General features: G+C 38.9%; 3 protein-coding genes across 3 annotated transcripts in view; 1 reads left to right on the top strand and 2 right to left on the bottom strand.

The window, feature by feature from the left end:
- The window catches only part of LOC105383718 (unconventional myosin-Va), a 72305-nt gene extending 61170 nt beyond the window's left edge, over window positions 1-11135 (bottom strand). Inside the window, exons 1-3 of the mRNA XM_048622588.1 lie at window positions 10747-11135; window positions 9175-9297; window positions 312-430 (exon numbers count right to left, since the gene is read on the bottom strand). Coding sequence (XP_048478545.1) covers window positions 312-430; window positions 9175-9297; window positions 10747-10773 — 269 coding nt within the window. The 5' untranslated portion in view covers window positions 10774-11135. The remainder of the gene's footprint in view (window positions 1-311; window positions 431-9174; window positions 9298-10746) is intronic.
- Window positions 11136-11569: 434 nt separating this feature from the next.
- On the bottom strand, window positions 11570-12506 carry LOC105383730 (neuropeptide IMFamide). Its single transcript, XM_011553827.3, has 3 exons — window positions 12449-12506; window positions 12183-12333; window positions 11570-11805 (listed from the first exon to the last, which is right to left on the bottom strand). The coding sequence occupies exons 2-3, from the start codon at window positions 12331-12333 to the stop codon at window positions 11714-11716; spliced, it is 243 nt and encodes an 80-aa protein (XP_011552129.3). The 5' UTR covers window positions 12449-12506; the 3' UTR covers window positions 11570-11713.
- Window positions 12507-14286: 1780 nt separating this feature from the next.
- On the top strand, window positions 14287-15716 carry LOC105383737 (neuropeptide SIFamide). The gene is made up of 3 exons (XM_011553835.3): window positions 14287-14392; window positions 14824-14966; window positions 15500-15716. The coding sequence occupies exons 2-3, from the start codon at window positions 14834-14836 to the stop codon at window positions 15592-15594; spliced, it is 228 nt and encodes a 75-aa protein (XP_011552137.3). The 5' UTR covers window positions 14287-14392; window positions 14824-14833; the 3' UTR covers window positions 15595-15716.
- The last annotated feature ends 41 nt before the right edge of the window (window positions 15717-15757 follow it).

Genomic DNA, 15757 nt, shown 5'->3' with positions numbered 1-15757 from the left:
AGGTGGCGCACAAGCGAGCCACCCACTTTTCGCAGCACATTTGTACTCACGTGATAGGTTGCGAACCATATCGCCGTTTTTCGAATAAGTCGGCAAATGACATCCCACTTCTACTACTGAAAGCTCTTATTCTGAAATAGTTCGGTTGGAAGATTTGTTACTACCCATTGGTACATTGGTTGTCATTAGGTTGAACTAAAAACGGTTTGACACTAAACAAAATGCGGACTGATTTTTGCTTTGTTTTTTTTATGTTACACACCATCTGTTCGTATATATTGTTAATCTAAGTGGTACTTTAGGAACCTCACCTGACTCTTAGATTATGCAGTACAGCTGGCTCGTGGAGGTATGAGAGAGACGTCAGATCGTTCTGACCAATCAGGATCGAGGGATTGCGTAATGGCGGCATGTGGCTTTCATCTTTGATCTGTAGAACAAATATTTTTACATTAAGTAATTTGGAATGAGAGCATTGGAGCAGTTGGGTCGTTATAACTGCCGATAAAGAGCCGATAACCGTTGGAGACCACGAAGATGCAAAAAAGCGTGGGACGCTCTTCTTCGGAGAGCACTGTCCATGCAGCACTTGTTATGTTAGCTACACAATCTTACTCGAAACTCGCTGACTGCCCAGGGTGCACTAGCGGCATAAGTTACTCTGGAATGTTCCATTCATCCCTTCCACTTAGGTTAGGTTTCTTCAACAGACACAAGAGCTAAACTAGAGTTGGTCATCGTGGATATTAGACAGTCAGATCAGTTGCCAGACAGCTCACTTGCTCAGGGTGCACCGGACGTAATATAGGGCACAGGTGATACGTTTCTAGTTAAGACTCCTTTCATTCACTCCTCGTTTCGATGGGGATGGCCGAGGTTTTTATGTTTCTTGGGAGAAATCAATCATATACTAAATCATAATGATGATCACAATCACATGACACAATAAACACAACTTACGAAGTTATTAAACTCAACAATATGCGCGAGACAGTCGATGAGGTTCGGGAAGGCAAAATCGATAGCTTTCTCAACCACGAACGCCACTACCGCCTCCGACAGATCTGGATCCATGAGGGTAGTCCTCAGTAATTATTAGGTATATCACTTATCATAACACTACTTTAGATTATATAATGGATAAGATTTTAGTCCGTGAAAACTGTATGTCCTTTGTTTTTATTCGTTAGTAGAACCATAATATAATTAAATATGTTAAATATAATTAAATATGATTGCTGTCAATGTCAAATAAAGTTTTATCTTTCTTTCTTTCTTTCTTTCTTTCTTATAATTTTGAAAGATACTAACATCTGGTAAAGTAAAACGTATTAGGTATCTATGTAAATTCAGATATTCAATTAAATAGAAATTCTATTAAATCATAGGGAAACCAGCATAGAAAGACAAGTCTGTAAAAAAAACGTAATCGTAAATTGGATTATTCACTGAATTATCCAATGATGACTAATAAGAAGTTATAACCTGAAACTTATTAGACCTTTCACAATTTATTTCAGATTCATCTTACTACTTAATTTTACGTCTTACTACTTCCTCTCTGTACCTATAATAAACGCTTCTAAAACAAAACTCATTAGTTATTCCAGGAACGCAATTCCAAAAACCTTTATAGATATATATTTTACAATCTCCGCACTTGGTAAATTTTAGTAATTAACACTAGCACTAGGTCTCAGTCTAGGTAAAGTACTAGGGCACTAGGGCATGGCTGAACAGGCACTAGGTAACCTAATACGTAACGTGATCTTCTAGTTTTAGATGAGGTACAGGTATAGTGACGATGATGTAACTAACTAATATAAACTAACTAACTAACTAATATTATAAATGTGAAAGTAACTTTGTCTGTCTGTATGTCTGTATGTCTGTTACTCTTTCACGACAAAACTACTGAACGGATTTGAATGACATTTGGTATCCATACGGTCTAGACCAGCTATACTCAAACTGCGGCCCGCGGGCCGCATGTGGCCCGCCGGGCCTTTATCGGTGGCCCGCATGCCATGAGAGATAATAGAGAATATACATTCTGTGTAAAAATTATCGGGATTATATCCATAAAACAATTTTTTTTGTTATTCATCCAAATTAATTTCGTCACCTTCAAAGTTTGGTCCTTCAGAAACGATACAGATACGCCAACGAATTATCAAATCATCACAATATATTTTTTAAACGCAGTTTTCAGAGTTGTATTTAGTACTCGCGGCAATTTTTCCTTATTGTCTTCTATCGATTGAAAACAGTGCCTCGAAGTGGTAATTTGAGTTTAGGAAAAAAAAGAAGCTAGAGCCGTGAGCTGCAGCCATATCTGGTTAATATGGTGGATGCTCGATGGTATTTGTTGAGTGTTTGCACAAAAATTCATTAACAATGATGATCCTTGTACAAAAGGTGCGATATCGTGGTGCAAAATCTTTTCTCGATTTTTTTTCCACAAATCTGGCCTTCTTTGTCGAATTTGATGCAATTCTACATAACCCGCAAATAATATTACCGTTTGACTTTCTGGCAAGAATTCCGAGTGCACAACACCACGATAGTCAAAGAAAAAATTTAACTAACAATCGATAGAAGACAAAAAGGAAAATTCGCCGCGAGTACTAAACACAACTCTGGAAACAGTGTTTAAAATGTTGTGGTGATTGGATAATTCGTTGACGTATGTGTATCGTTTCTGAAGGAGCATACTTTGAAGGTGATAAAATAAATTTGGACGAATAAATATCATTTTTTGTTTTATTGACCTAATCCCGATACTTTTTACACAGAGTAGTATATGCATGTATTTTTTATATTATTTTTCGATAGTTTAGTTTTTTTAACTATTATAAAGCCATATACTTTATAATAGTTAAAAAAATAATTGCTTGCGGCCCGCGACACTATGACCTAAACGTTTTTGTGGCCCTTATATAAAAAAGGTTGAGTACCAATGGTCTAGACCCTGGGAAAGAACATCATCATCATCATTGGCCACTGCATCTTGACAGATGATTGTTACAGCGGCTGTGGGTTTTGAGAGCCACCTTACACCTAATTCTGGGATAAAAGGTAGCCAACTAGCCAGGCTACCTTTTATCCCAGAATTCCCATGGGAAAACTTTTTAGGCGAGGCGAAGCGCGCGGGAACAGCTAGTTAGTAATATAAGTTGTGTGTAATTAACTCATTTATCTTACACCTGTGTCTCTTAGTCCTGTCTATTGGATGAAACTGTATAAACTAGGGGTGGACTTGTCTCTTTCGTCAGCTGTACTTGAAAAAATGTGCAAAATTAACTGATCGAAGCGTTAAAATCCACGTTACTGACGACTACAGCGGGCGTTGTGTTTTCGTTAGGTATTTAACGGCTGAACCGTTTCATGAAATATTCAGTCAAACTATAAAGTCCTGACATCAAAGAGTGCGATTTTGCTAAGACTCTTTATGATCATCAGGTATTTACTTACTTTTACATACATTTTTAAAAATAAAATACAGATTATGGTTTTTTAACGGATTTGTCTTTTAATAAATATAACAGATCGATTAAATGGGTGATTCTCAAAAAATGGCTCCAAATGCATAATTTCTTTGGCGCATTTTTTTTTTCATGTTGTTTGAATATTATACCCCACATATTGTAGAGGCTTTAGACCTCTTTAGTTATCTCTTATTGGCCCTGAAATCTATCGAGCCGATTCAAAGTTACAGCGATTTTAAAAAAAATTGGGCCAATGAAATTAGATTAGCACCAATGAAATTAGAAAACACACCAAAGAAATTATAAAAGGTCCCAAAGAAGTTAGTTTTAAGAACAAAGAAATTAGAAATTATTTTAAAGAAATTAGTTTTATACGTAGATTGCAAAAAATACACAACAAAACTAAAAATCACGCATATCTTTATTTGTTTTTAACATAATTACCTGATCACGTAAAGGTGCAAGGGTTCTAAACATCCGAATGAACCAATTGCCAACCTCACCTGCCCGTGGGGCACTCTGCTAAGAGACGAGGCTCTGGTGACCGGATGATAGCAGTATAACCATCCAAAAACAGCTACTCTAAATCCCATAGGCCGGCGATGGGCAGCAGCGTCACCGGTATAAAAAGTGTAAAGAGGACGAGGACACGATGTCCCTGGAGTCCGGCCACATGTTCTACCATCAGGAGGGCGACCAACTGTCCCAAGGTGGCGTAGGATTCGTCGTCAACAAGACCCTTGTCAACAACGTAGTGAAGATAGACAGTGTGTCAAATCGGGTAGCGTACCTAGTACTTAAACTAACCGAGAGGTATTCCTAGAAGGTCGTACAGTTATATGCACCAACCTCGGCACACTCTGACACAGAAGTCGAAGCAGTATACGAGGATAGCTCTAGGGCATCACGTGTACTCCTAGGACCCAATACACCGTTGTGATGGGGGACTTCAACGCCAAAGTCGGAGTCCAAGAATGCGACGAATCGAGGGTAGGACATCATGGCTTTGGTAGCAGAAACCAGAGAGGGCAAATGCTTGTAGATTTCCTAGAAAGGGAGGAGCTTTCTTTCTGATGAATTCTTTCTTTGAGAATCGGCCCCAGAGGAAGTGGACATGGGCAAGCCCCGATGGTAGGACGAAAAACGAAAAATACTTCATTATGACTGACAAGCTGCACATTTTCAGATATGTCCCAGTGATCAATAGGTTTAAAACTGGGAGTGATCACCGACTTCTCCGAGGCACTCTGAACATCAACTTCAAGCTCGAGAGGAGATGTCTGGTGAAGTCGACCCTTCGTCCCACAGTGCACCAAATTGGAGTTGTCAACACCAGCTTCTAGAGAGGACTACAGTTCTTCAGAAGGGTGACCAAACCCTTCTGAAGAACTATAGACCGATCTCGCTTTTAAGCCATGGATACAAGCTGTTCTCAAGGGTTATCACGAATGGTCTTGCCCAAAAGTTAGACGAGTTTCAGCACCCGGAGCAGGCTGGGTTTCAAAAAGGCTTTAGTACAATAGACCACATTCACACAGTAAGGTAGATTATACAGAAGACCGAAGAGTATAATCAGCATCTGTATCTATCCTTTGTGGACTATGAAAAAGCCTTCGACTACATCGAGACCTAAGCAGTTTTGGAATCCTTGCAGAGATGCCAAATCGACTGGCGCTATATCGAGGTGTTGAGGTGTCTGTACAATGCCGCTACTATGACTGTCCAAGTACAGGACCACAAGACAAGACCTATCCAACTGAAACGTGGAGTGAGACAGGGGGATGTGATATCTCCGAAACTGTTCACCAATTCACTGGATGCCTTTAAGATGTTGGACTGGAAAGGACGTGGCATATGTATAAATGGCGAGTACATGTCACACCTCCGCTTCGCGGACGACATCGTTATTATGGCAGAATCTCTGCAGGAACTTAGCTGGATGCTAAGTGGCCTAAATGCTGCTTCCCGACGTGTAGGCCTCGGTATGAACTTGGCCAAGACGAAAGTCATGTACAATGCTCACATGAAACCGGAGCCGGTCGTCGTTGGTGAGGCAACAATCGAAGTTGTGCATGAATATGTCTACCTCAGGCAGACTATTCGGCTAGGCAGAAGCAACTTGGACAAGGAGGCTGCAAGGCGCATCCAACTGGGTTGGGCTGCATTCGGGAAACTTCGTCACATATTCTCCTCGTCCATTGCTCAGAGCCTGAAGACAAAAGTCTTCAACCAGTGCGTCCTGCTAGTGATGACGTATGGTGCTGAGACGTGGACACTGACGGTAGGACTGGTCCACCGATTTAAAGTCGCTCAGCGTGCTATGGCTTTCCATAGAAACCCCTTCTGATGGATCGTATCAGAAATGAGGTTATCCGTCAGAGGACTAAGGTTACCAACATAGCTGTCAAAATATGCAACCAAAAGTGGCAGTGGGCTGGTCATATCTGCCGAAGAACCGATAACCGTTGGAGTAGACGAGTTCTCGAGTGGAGACCACGAACAGGCAACCGCAGCGTGGGACGCCCTCCTGCCCGCTGGACTGACGACCTTAGGCGGGTAGCCGGTAGTAGTTGGATGAGGAAGGCCGAGAACCGAGTGTTGTGGCGCTCCTTGGGAGAGGCCTATGTCCAGTGGATGATTATTGGCTGATGATGATGATGAGAGAATTAACCATAATAGACATTGAATGCATAAAGTTAGCGTTATTAATGGTGTTTCATACTCAATACTAATTTCTTTGTATCAAAACTAATTTCGTTGGCGCAGAATGCCAAAGAAATCCAAAGAAATTATTGCCAACGAAATTAGAAATCATCACTTAAAATTTATTTTTACAGAAAGCTGATGTACAATCGGAACCTCTTATTGACACGTGCATAGTGTTTTAATAGACATACGTGGACAAAAATATGAATGCAACAAAAACAAATAATAGCATGAATGTAACAATCGAAGAAATTAGGCACGTACCTGACCAAAACCGGTTATGGCGCAAAAAAAAAATTTTTTCGTCATACTCCGTAAACTTACGCTCCTCTGCTCCAGAAGGGCTAGTACGGGGCGCATTTAAGACGTGACAAGAGTTTTGCATCGCGCTCACTCTCGTCGCGCAGCCTCAAGAGCGAGCGCGACGGAGAACTTTTGTCACGTCTTAATAGCGTCCCGTGCTACAGGGCCTGGTCGAAGATAGTGGGGGACTGAAGGGTGAGGGACGCATGGTGATTATGTCCGGTGATCGTTTAAACACAGAGTAGGAAGACGGTATCGTTACGCCAAAGAAGTTAGTTTTTTTTCTCGGACAAAATTGAATGCGTTATATTTTTGAAAACTAAACCTAAGAGTGAATAGAAACCTAATTTACGATTACCATAAGTATCTGTTATAATGATAACATATAAATCATAAGCTTATTTTACTTTAAAAAGTGAGTTTTTCTTGACCTAAAAATAAAATCAAGTGAAGGACGCGCCAAAGAACTTATGATATTGAGTTTTAAAAAATCATTGTAGCTTTCTTTATAAATTTATGCATTACATTACTATTGTATAAAAACGGTCACAAGATACATTATTTAAAAAAAATACATCCTGGTATAAAACTATCAATTTCATGTATTTTATGGCTTGGACATACCTAAATCGCGTCATTTGAGAATCACCCAAATACGATCTTAAACTATTAGTTAGGATCCACTTCCGTTTCCACGACTTTATAGTTAGACTGTAGTTCTTTTCTTCTAGTATATCGACTAAGGCGGAGTTTACACTGTCGCCAGTGTGAATTACAGTGTTGTTTTGCATAAGTCGACTTCTGCAAAATTTATTAAAAAAAAAGTGTAAAAGTCGACCGAATGGCGTAGTGGTTAGTGACCCTGACTACTGAGCCGAAGGTCCCGGGTTCGATTCCCGGCTGGGGCAGATATTTGTTTAAACACAGGGCCCTGAGTGCGAGTTTTTTAACCTATCGAGAAGTGAAATCGAAACGCAAATTTGTATGGCGCGGGAGATACGCCACCTAGCGGTAAGTAGCTGTACTAGCTCCGCGCCATACAAATCTGCGTTTTCGATTTCACTTCTCGATAAGTGAAAAAACTCGCACTCAAGGCACAGATAATGTTCTCGGGTCTTGGATGTGCCCGTAAAATGGCAATAGGCCCGCCCCCTATTACATTGGGACTAACATAACACTCTGGCGAAAAGTGGGTGCAGCAATGCACCTCTGCCTACCCCGCAAGGGAGTACATTAGTACAAGGCATGAGTGTGTGTGTGTGTGTGTGTGTGTAAAAGTGTACTTTATGGGTATTATACTTTTCAAAAAATAATCTTTCTGCTCTGTAATTAAATAACATATTTTCTTATCAATTTTATGACTGGATGTTTATCAAATTGATAATCTTTATTGGGCATTACTTCGGACATAGTAATACATATAAATATACTCTACTAATATGAATGTATTTAGACGCAAAACCCTTCCTACTTTGGAAGGAGATTTGATGATTATGTGATAATGTAGGTAGTAACATTGTTATAGATCATTGTGTTGCAAAGTTAGCTTTGTCGGACTGTAGCCCTCATACCCTGTGAGTGAATTTAAGAAACTTTGTTGGTCACTTTATTTCTAATGTAGGTAATATGTATAACTTTTTAATTAATTTTAGAGGTATTTTCAAAAGCCGTAGAACAAGTTGTTTAGAATTACCTCCTGAATCACCTTCTTTTAGCTTACTATACCAATTTTGCATTGCAACACCCTGTATAGCTTCACTATCGTCCTATCCTAACTCATGTTCATTAGTTTTTTTGCCAGTGGAATATCGTCTTTATTTCATATGCGTGTGTTACTTCCGCGCCCCTACAAGTGTCGGGTCAGCGTGCGGGTGAAATGATATGTATCAGCTTTACGCTTCCATTTGTTTACTTTATCTGGTATTAGGTGTAAATAAAATACCTAGCCAAGTTTAGTCTATAGGTACCGATCTACATATATGTTGTGGACAGATATTCTTTCAGGTATTGCTAATGTTACTGTAAGCTGGTTTTATTATGAAATTTATTAATAGGTCATCATCATCACCAGCAAATTTACCTCTCCCAAGGAGGGCCATGAACCTCTATGCTCAGCTTTCTTTCAAGTACTGTCCAAAACAATATTCATCATCATCATCAGCCTATAGCAGTCCACTGCTGGACGTAGGCCTCTCCCAAAGCACGCCACTGGACGCGATCTTTAGCTTTCCGCATCCAATCATAACCAGCCACCTTTCGCAAGTCGTCACCCCATCTAGCCGGAGGGCGTCCCACACTACGTTTGCCTAGTAAAACAATATTAAACTTTATAATTTATTAAAAAAAAAAAAAATACTGAAGTAATTTGTCCTCTATTCTACAGGTAATTAGAGAAATGTGCCTCCTTAAGTAGCATCTCATGTGATCCTTATAAATGTCTGACCCACCCTGGGCAGTCGCTGATCTGACTGGCCAATCCTTTCACCATGGTAATAAACCCAGTGAAGCTCTTGTGTTTATAGCCAACACTATAAGAATATCTTGTAATAAACAGAATTTACATAAATGTGGACTAGGCCTAAACTCTAAACCATTCATTGGAAAAGAGACCCGTGCCCAAGCAGTGGGGATGTAATGGGTTGTGCTGAACATAAATTATAGAATTTTAATACATTACCTTGATCTGCCGTATCTCGCCACTCTGGTCAATCTTAGCAATCAGCGTCCCGGACCTGTAGTCCGACGTCACCGTGGCGCTCTCCCAAACCTTCTCAGGGTGCTCCACCCAGATGCGGGCATCCTGTATATACAGAAAATTTTATTTAGTTTAGATTACCAAATGGCGTAGTGGTTAGTGACCCTGACTACTGAGCCGAAGGTCCCGGGTTCGATTCCCGGCTGGGGCAGATATTTGTTTAAACACAGATATTTGTTCTCGGGTCTTGGATGTGCCCGTAAAATGGCAATAGGCCCGCCCCCTATTACATTGGGACAAACATAAACACTGGCGAAAAGTGGGTGCAGCAATGCACCTCTGCCTACCCCGCAAGGGAGTACATTAGTACAAGGCGTGAGTGTTTTTTTTTTTTTAGTTTCCAGTAAGAATTTCAGGATAGGAACTTTTAAGTAATAATTATTATTGAGATATCAAAACATTACTAAAGAGATATAAATAAGTATTCCCTAATGTTTGATTACTTTCACATCAAACTCTAGTTTTACCATCAAAAAGTCATCAGAGAGGACTATATGTTTTAACATACATAAAACTATATGTTTTAATGTATTGAATAAATATTGTTCATAATATGAGGTACCTCATAATTTAGGATAAACTTTATAAAGGAAAAAGATGTCTGCACTGGGAGTGGATGCTTATCTCTATTGTTAACAGTAGGTAGCGAGCAACTATGTTGGCAATAGGATTTTGCTATGAAGCACCACATGACTCTATACTTGACCTACATCATCCGACCACTACCGGCTATCTGTATAACATTGTCAGTTCAACAAACTGAAAGATGTCCTAGTGCGGGTTGGTGGACCCCAACACAAGCAAGCGAGTCCTGAGAGAGTTGTCGGGTAAGTGGGCAACCCGAATGTCAGATGTTTTCAAGCAACCCGAAGGACTCTGACAACTGACAATGCTTAATGAATGCTGCCAAAACATCAATAGCCTATGTTTAGGTGTATTTTTTTATATAATACAAATTTTCCATTTATTCACAAACTCATTTAAAATGTGTATATGATATAGGTAATATGTATTCTGTATGTATCCTGTGACTTGAAGTTACTTTAGCTTACTTCTATGAGTTACCCACTGAAAACTTTGGATTGATTAGTAGGTACTATAATTAAATACCTAATATCATAATTTATTCCCTAATCAACAGACCAAAATAAAGATAAAATCAATGATGATTCACAATGTAACCATGAAAGAAAATAATGTGCAGCTTATTCAATTAATGAATAAACCCAGCGAACCGCATAATAGCTGCGTTTTAACTACTGTGTAGGTATTCATTCAGTACTTATCACAGTAAATACATTAATTACATGGGGGATGACTTTGAGAGCAAAAGTGCTGAATGGCTGGCTGGCTACAAAATTGTTCCACACATGAACGGGTGATACATTTGATGAGCACAAAAACAAAAACGAGCATTAAAACATTCGATTCCTAATTGAAATAGAGAAAAACATAACAATTGAAAGATAAACTATGTCACAGTGCAATATTTACCTTCGTGTAAAGCTCTTTCGTTGTCATTTTGGCTTAGATTAATGTTATAACTTAAAGTTTAAATAAATAAGCAATCTTTCATTTAACCACGAGGTCGTAACTTCGATAATACATTTTCAAAATAAAGGTAGAAGTAAATTTACAAATTTCGCGATTTTCAACAACGCGAAACGTCACACATTTTATTGACAGATGTCAAAAACTGATAAAGATGTTTTCTTCTAATCAAATTATGAGCTAAACTAAAACATAAATCTGTTTCACTGCACGGGAAATTGTAGAGATTTTCATTAAAAACGTAAAACTAATAAGAATCTAATTGGTATTGTAAAAAACGGAACAATAATCGAAAGTTAATCACTTATCAACAAATTTCCCACGAGTATTGCCACATTAAAATATTAAAAATATAGGTCAAAGTTCACGTTACATTTTACGCTACATTTGTAACTGAACACTGTGCACTGCAGTAAATACCTAATATTTGTGATTGTTACTTTTGTTTTAGCTCAAAAAACTGGCCGTTGCAAATCTTGCAAAATAGTCTTACTTCCAAACTAACGTTTAGGATACACTCGGCTAAAAAGCGCGGTGTTTTTTAGTTTTTTATTTTACATGTAGTTACGTAACTATATTGTTAGTTTATCATCATCATCAGCCGTAGTATCTACTGCTAGAGATAGGTATCTCTCACTCTCAATGTGAGTAAACCTACGCAAGTACCTAATATATTTACTTATTGTGGTCGTTATAAACTTCAATATATTTTTATAGTTTAGTGAAAAACAAAAAAAATATAAGAAACAGTTAAAAACGGTTTCGATATTTTTATACGTTTATTAGCCAGAACATTACATTATTTTACCAGTGCCTGTACAATCAAATGAATACATTTAGATTCGGTTGCTCAGTCGTCCACGGCCAGTCGCTGGTATTGTCGTTGGGTCATCTTACATTAAACGCCAGTTCATTTGTTTTCTGGTGATGGGAACCAGGTTTGGCAAGCCTCTGTAGCAATCTCACACAAAGCGGTAAAAGTTCTTCCTCTTGTGTCGTATTCTGAAAAGAAAACGCATTGGTCAATGGAGTGGTGGATACTTTTACATATCCATACCTACTTCTTATACATTGATGCAGCTAAACTAAAATGTTGGAATTTGAAACTGATAAATGAATAGTAGATACCGTAAGAACCGTATCGTTATTATGCGTGTGTAAAATAGTATGGATGGTAGCAAGTAGCAACAGACATTCAAAAATGCTACGGTAAACCTTGAATTGGGCTTATAAGTACCTACCATCCATCCAATACCACTAGTCTAAGATCGTTAGTGTTAGTTAGGTATTCCAGAATTTCATATTTTTTTGACAAAATTACCAAAAGGCTATTGAAAAGGCTTAAATATTAATAAATATTCTGTCAAGCAAGCACATACCCAAGTTTCCAGTGGGACCTCTTTTGCCGAACATGATGCCGTTCATAGGAGCATTCTTGTAGTTAGCTTCCGTGACTTCGGCCAGGGACAAAATGACTGCCACCACGCAAACCACTCCAATGGTGAACCGCATAACGTCTTGTCCGGCCATCTGTAAGTATTAAATAATATTATGATTAAATAATAGCTATGGCCTCACTTTTGTGTTAGTAAAAATACAGAAACTGTGTTAAAAATGTATGTACTCTGAAACGTTATTTCAACACCTTTTATTATTTTGCAATGTTTTTTTTTCTTTAGCTGGTATCCCTACAGGATGCAAACGTCAACTGATGCTGAAAGTCTGGTTTCCCGCCATTTTATACCGAGTTGGCGGTGGGCGATGCCCGAGCATTATTGGATTATCGGAAGCTGACCGCATATTGATACAGGATAAACCGAATCCCATGGGTTCAGAATCTTGTTAGTGCATAAGATTGTTGGATTAGTGTTAGTTAAGTACTGTAGGGTCTGTAGGTACGAGTATGTCCAATGTCCGTACTAGTAATGTAACACACTTCCGTTTCTGTTCCTTATTTCCGTTTCCGCGATATCGGCCGGAACCGGATGAAGTCAAAAAACGTCTTATTAAAAAACAATTAAACAATTTTGAGATTCTACTTATCAATAAAAAACCTACCGACAAAGTGCTTAAGGCAGGATTCATAATTTATTATGGTGCTAGGGATGCATCATGATTTTTTTTTAGATTGAGGTGCCAATCTTAGTGGTATCAAACAAAAAACCTAAAAACTTTTTTTCTACTTCGATGGGTACCTATCAACTAACTAATTATATAGTAGGTATATAGTATAGCTAGCCACGATACTTAGGTACTTATACCTATATCGGCCTCCCCGACCGCATCTTCGCACCAGATAATTGCTTGTGGGAATAACATGTTTAACACTGCTAATGGACGGATAACTTGATATACGGGGGACTCTGTATGTTCTAGTTGCAAAGTTTGTCTTGGGAACTGTCAACCAATATGGATAAGGTACCTAAGCTATTATGGATTTAATGTACGTTCAACTGTTATGTCTGTTATGTAGTAGGTATTACTACCATAGTTTTACATAGCGGGGTATTTTAGCAAAAGTTGCATCAGCAGTTCATCACTCATCATTAACTCAGTATCACTCATAAAATACAACCCTGTATTGTTCGCAAGATTGGTTACCTATGTCCATCCGTGAAGTGGACGATTTCGGGCCGCTGATGATGATGTCGTATACTTTTATAGGTAATGCAACAACAAACCAGAACTTTTTTTAAATTATATAGAATAGGGACTTCTTACGGTTCTTTCGACTTTCCTATTATTGATTTGATCATGAATGAACTCTAGTGATCGACTCGTTGATACGCAAAAAAGATTATGGGTAGATCCGAGATATATAATCTCGGATCATCATCAAGATTTCAGAAATGTACCGAAAGTGGTCCTTCAAACGTACAGTCCACATAAATGCTTCAGTCTTGGAGGAGACCATGTGCCCATGCAGTGACTGTTTTGATGGTAGCACAGAATGTGAGAGGAATCTGATTCTAAGTAGGTATTTTCACACGAGCGGGCTATAGGATCGCTCCTTAGACAAGTAAGATCGCTCCTATAGCCCGCTTTACTATTTTAGTTTGAACGCCTGTTTATGGACAATCGCCAGCAATAAAAAAGTTACACTTCTTTACCAAATGCCGACACCAAATAACGATATACTTACTTAGCACGAATTTTTTAAAACATTTCATTGTAGAAGTTCATTACAGTATTTACGTTTTTAGTTGGTAACTAATATCCTGATGCGCTTTTAAATGTACTTACTTACTTACATACTATTACTTCAATATTTCTCCTTTTCCGTTTACCTAATTTGGTGCTATTGTCACTGGAACTTTTTCATTGCTACCTACGTAGGTAGGTACTACGTAGTTACCTACGAGTAGGTGGGTAATCTGAAGTGTATCATGCAGCCACGATTGCTGCGTCTGAAAGAATTAGCCGGAGAACCACCCTAGAGATTTGCTACTAACTTCGTTAAAGTGCTATGCTCTTCATAACACTTTATGTTATTTTTCTGCTGGTGGAGTATAAAAGGGGTAGTTTTGTAAGCCGATGTATCACTTCATCTTGAAGCATCGTCGGGAATAGTTCCAAAAGGAGCCTAAAGGTAGGTAACACAACGTCATCAATATATCATCTTCATCAGCCCGTAATCATCCACACACTCCGAACACACTCTGTCCTCGCTTATTCGGCCACTACCGGCTACCTGTCTAAGGTCTTTTGCTACTAAGGTTCCATTCGAGAGTTCCAGGTGCAGTATATCTAGTTAATAGTTACTTACCCAATAGTTGTGAACCGCGAATAGTTGTAAATAGGTGTGTAGCGGTCGCCATATGGGGCATTACCGACGTGGTCAAACGTATTCAACTAATATTACTATGCATAAACGTCACTATATCGCGATTCGCCACAAATACGGCGCTGTGATTGGTGAAACGATATCGTTTAAAGACCCGTGCGGCGGCCGCAGATACGTTACTACACGTTTTTTTTACTAAGTTAACTACCTAACTAACAACTTTGTTTATTTCCCAGACAAGACAAGATGCGTGCCGCTATCCTCGTATGTCTGTTCAGCATCATCCTGTGTCTGGTGCAGCTCTCCACCGCCACCTACAGGACCAAGACGCCGTTCAACGGATCTATGTTCGGGAAGCGAGGCGCTACGGCTACTGTTGGTGAGAATATTTAATGTTTTAAATTTGATGGCATCAAAGGGCCTGGTGTAGGTAGACAGTGAAAATTTACTTACTCCAAATTGTAATAGGTACTTACCTACTTACATACAGTGCACTTTATTTGCACCAAGAACAAAATTACTAAACAAAAACTTTTAGTTACGAATTAAACGGCAACTGACGCTGGCCAATCATTTAACCCCGGTGACAAACCCTAGTGTAGCTCTTGTGGTTGTCACCGATATGATATAAAAGAAAGACCGCGATTATTCTTCAGTAAAACCATAAAACTACTTGTCCGCTCGACTGTAGGTAGGTACTTATAAGGACTTATTTACCAAGCACATCAGCTGTTCTACTCTCTGGCCACTCCCTTCTATTCTCTTACGAATTGTCTCCAGGAATCCCTTGAAGAGTCGGATTCTCTTTGTCCTATGGTCAAAGAATATCCATGCCATGGTTGCTTGACGACGGTGATACATGACTCGGGTGAAATCATTTTGTTTACACTACCCACCATTTTTAACTTTCAGATGCGGACACAACAGTCAAGAATATATGGGCGCTGTGCGAGATAGCTTCTGAGAGCTGCCAGACGTGGTTCATGCAAGCTACTGAAAATAAGTAGGAGAGAAGAATCTATCTTCATACAAGCAAAAAACGTTGTGGAAATATGTAGCTTTACCTTAATTTTAGCTAGCTTTTATACTTAATCTTTCTTTAAATGAAATTATAAACGTTTTTGAGCAACGGGAATAGTATTTTTAATGGAAAAACCTTTTTTACCTACC

This window comes from Plutella xylostella, chromosome 2 (assembly GCF_932276165.1).
Source record: "Plutella xylostella chromosome 2, ilPluXylo3.1, whole genome shotgun sequence".
NCBI classification, from domain to species: domain Eukaryota; kingdom Metazoa; phylum Arthropoda; class Insecta; order Lepidoptera; family Plutellidae; genus Plutella; species Plutella xylostella.
The sequence above is the reverse complement of the archived record's forward strand: the minus strand, read 5'-3'. Positions and strand labels throughout refer to the sequence as shown.

Excerpts from the sequence above, each read along its gene's own strand:
- LOC105383730 (XM_011553827.3), bottom strand. The coding sequence starts at position 12,333 with ATGGCCGGACAAGACGTTATGCGGTTCACCATTGGAGTGGTTTGCGTG. Across the intron at positions 11,806-12,182 it reads AGGTCCCACTGGAAACTTGG|AATACGACACAAGAGGAAGA; the intron begins GTATGTGCTTGC and ends TTTTCTTTTCAG.
- LOC105383737 (XM_011553835.3), top strand. The coding sequence starts at position 14,834 with ATGCGTGCCGCTATCCTCGTATGTCTGTTCAGCATCATCCTGTGTCTG. Across the intron at positions 14,967-15,499 it reads AGGCGCTACGGCTACTGTTG|ATGCGGACACAACAGTCAAG; the intron begins GTGAGAATATTT and ends TTTAACTTTCAG.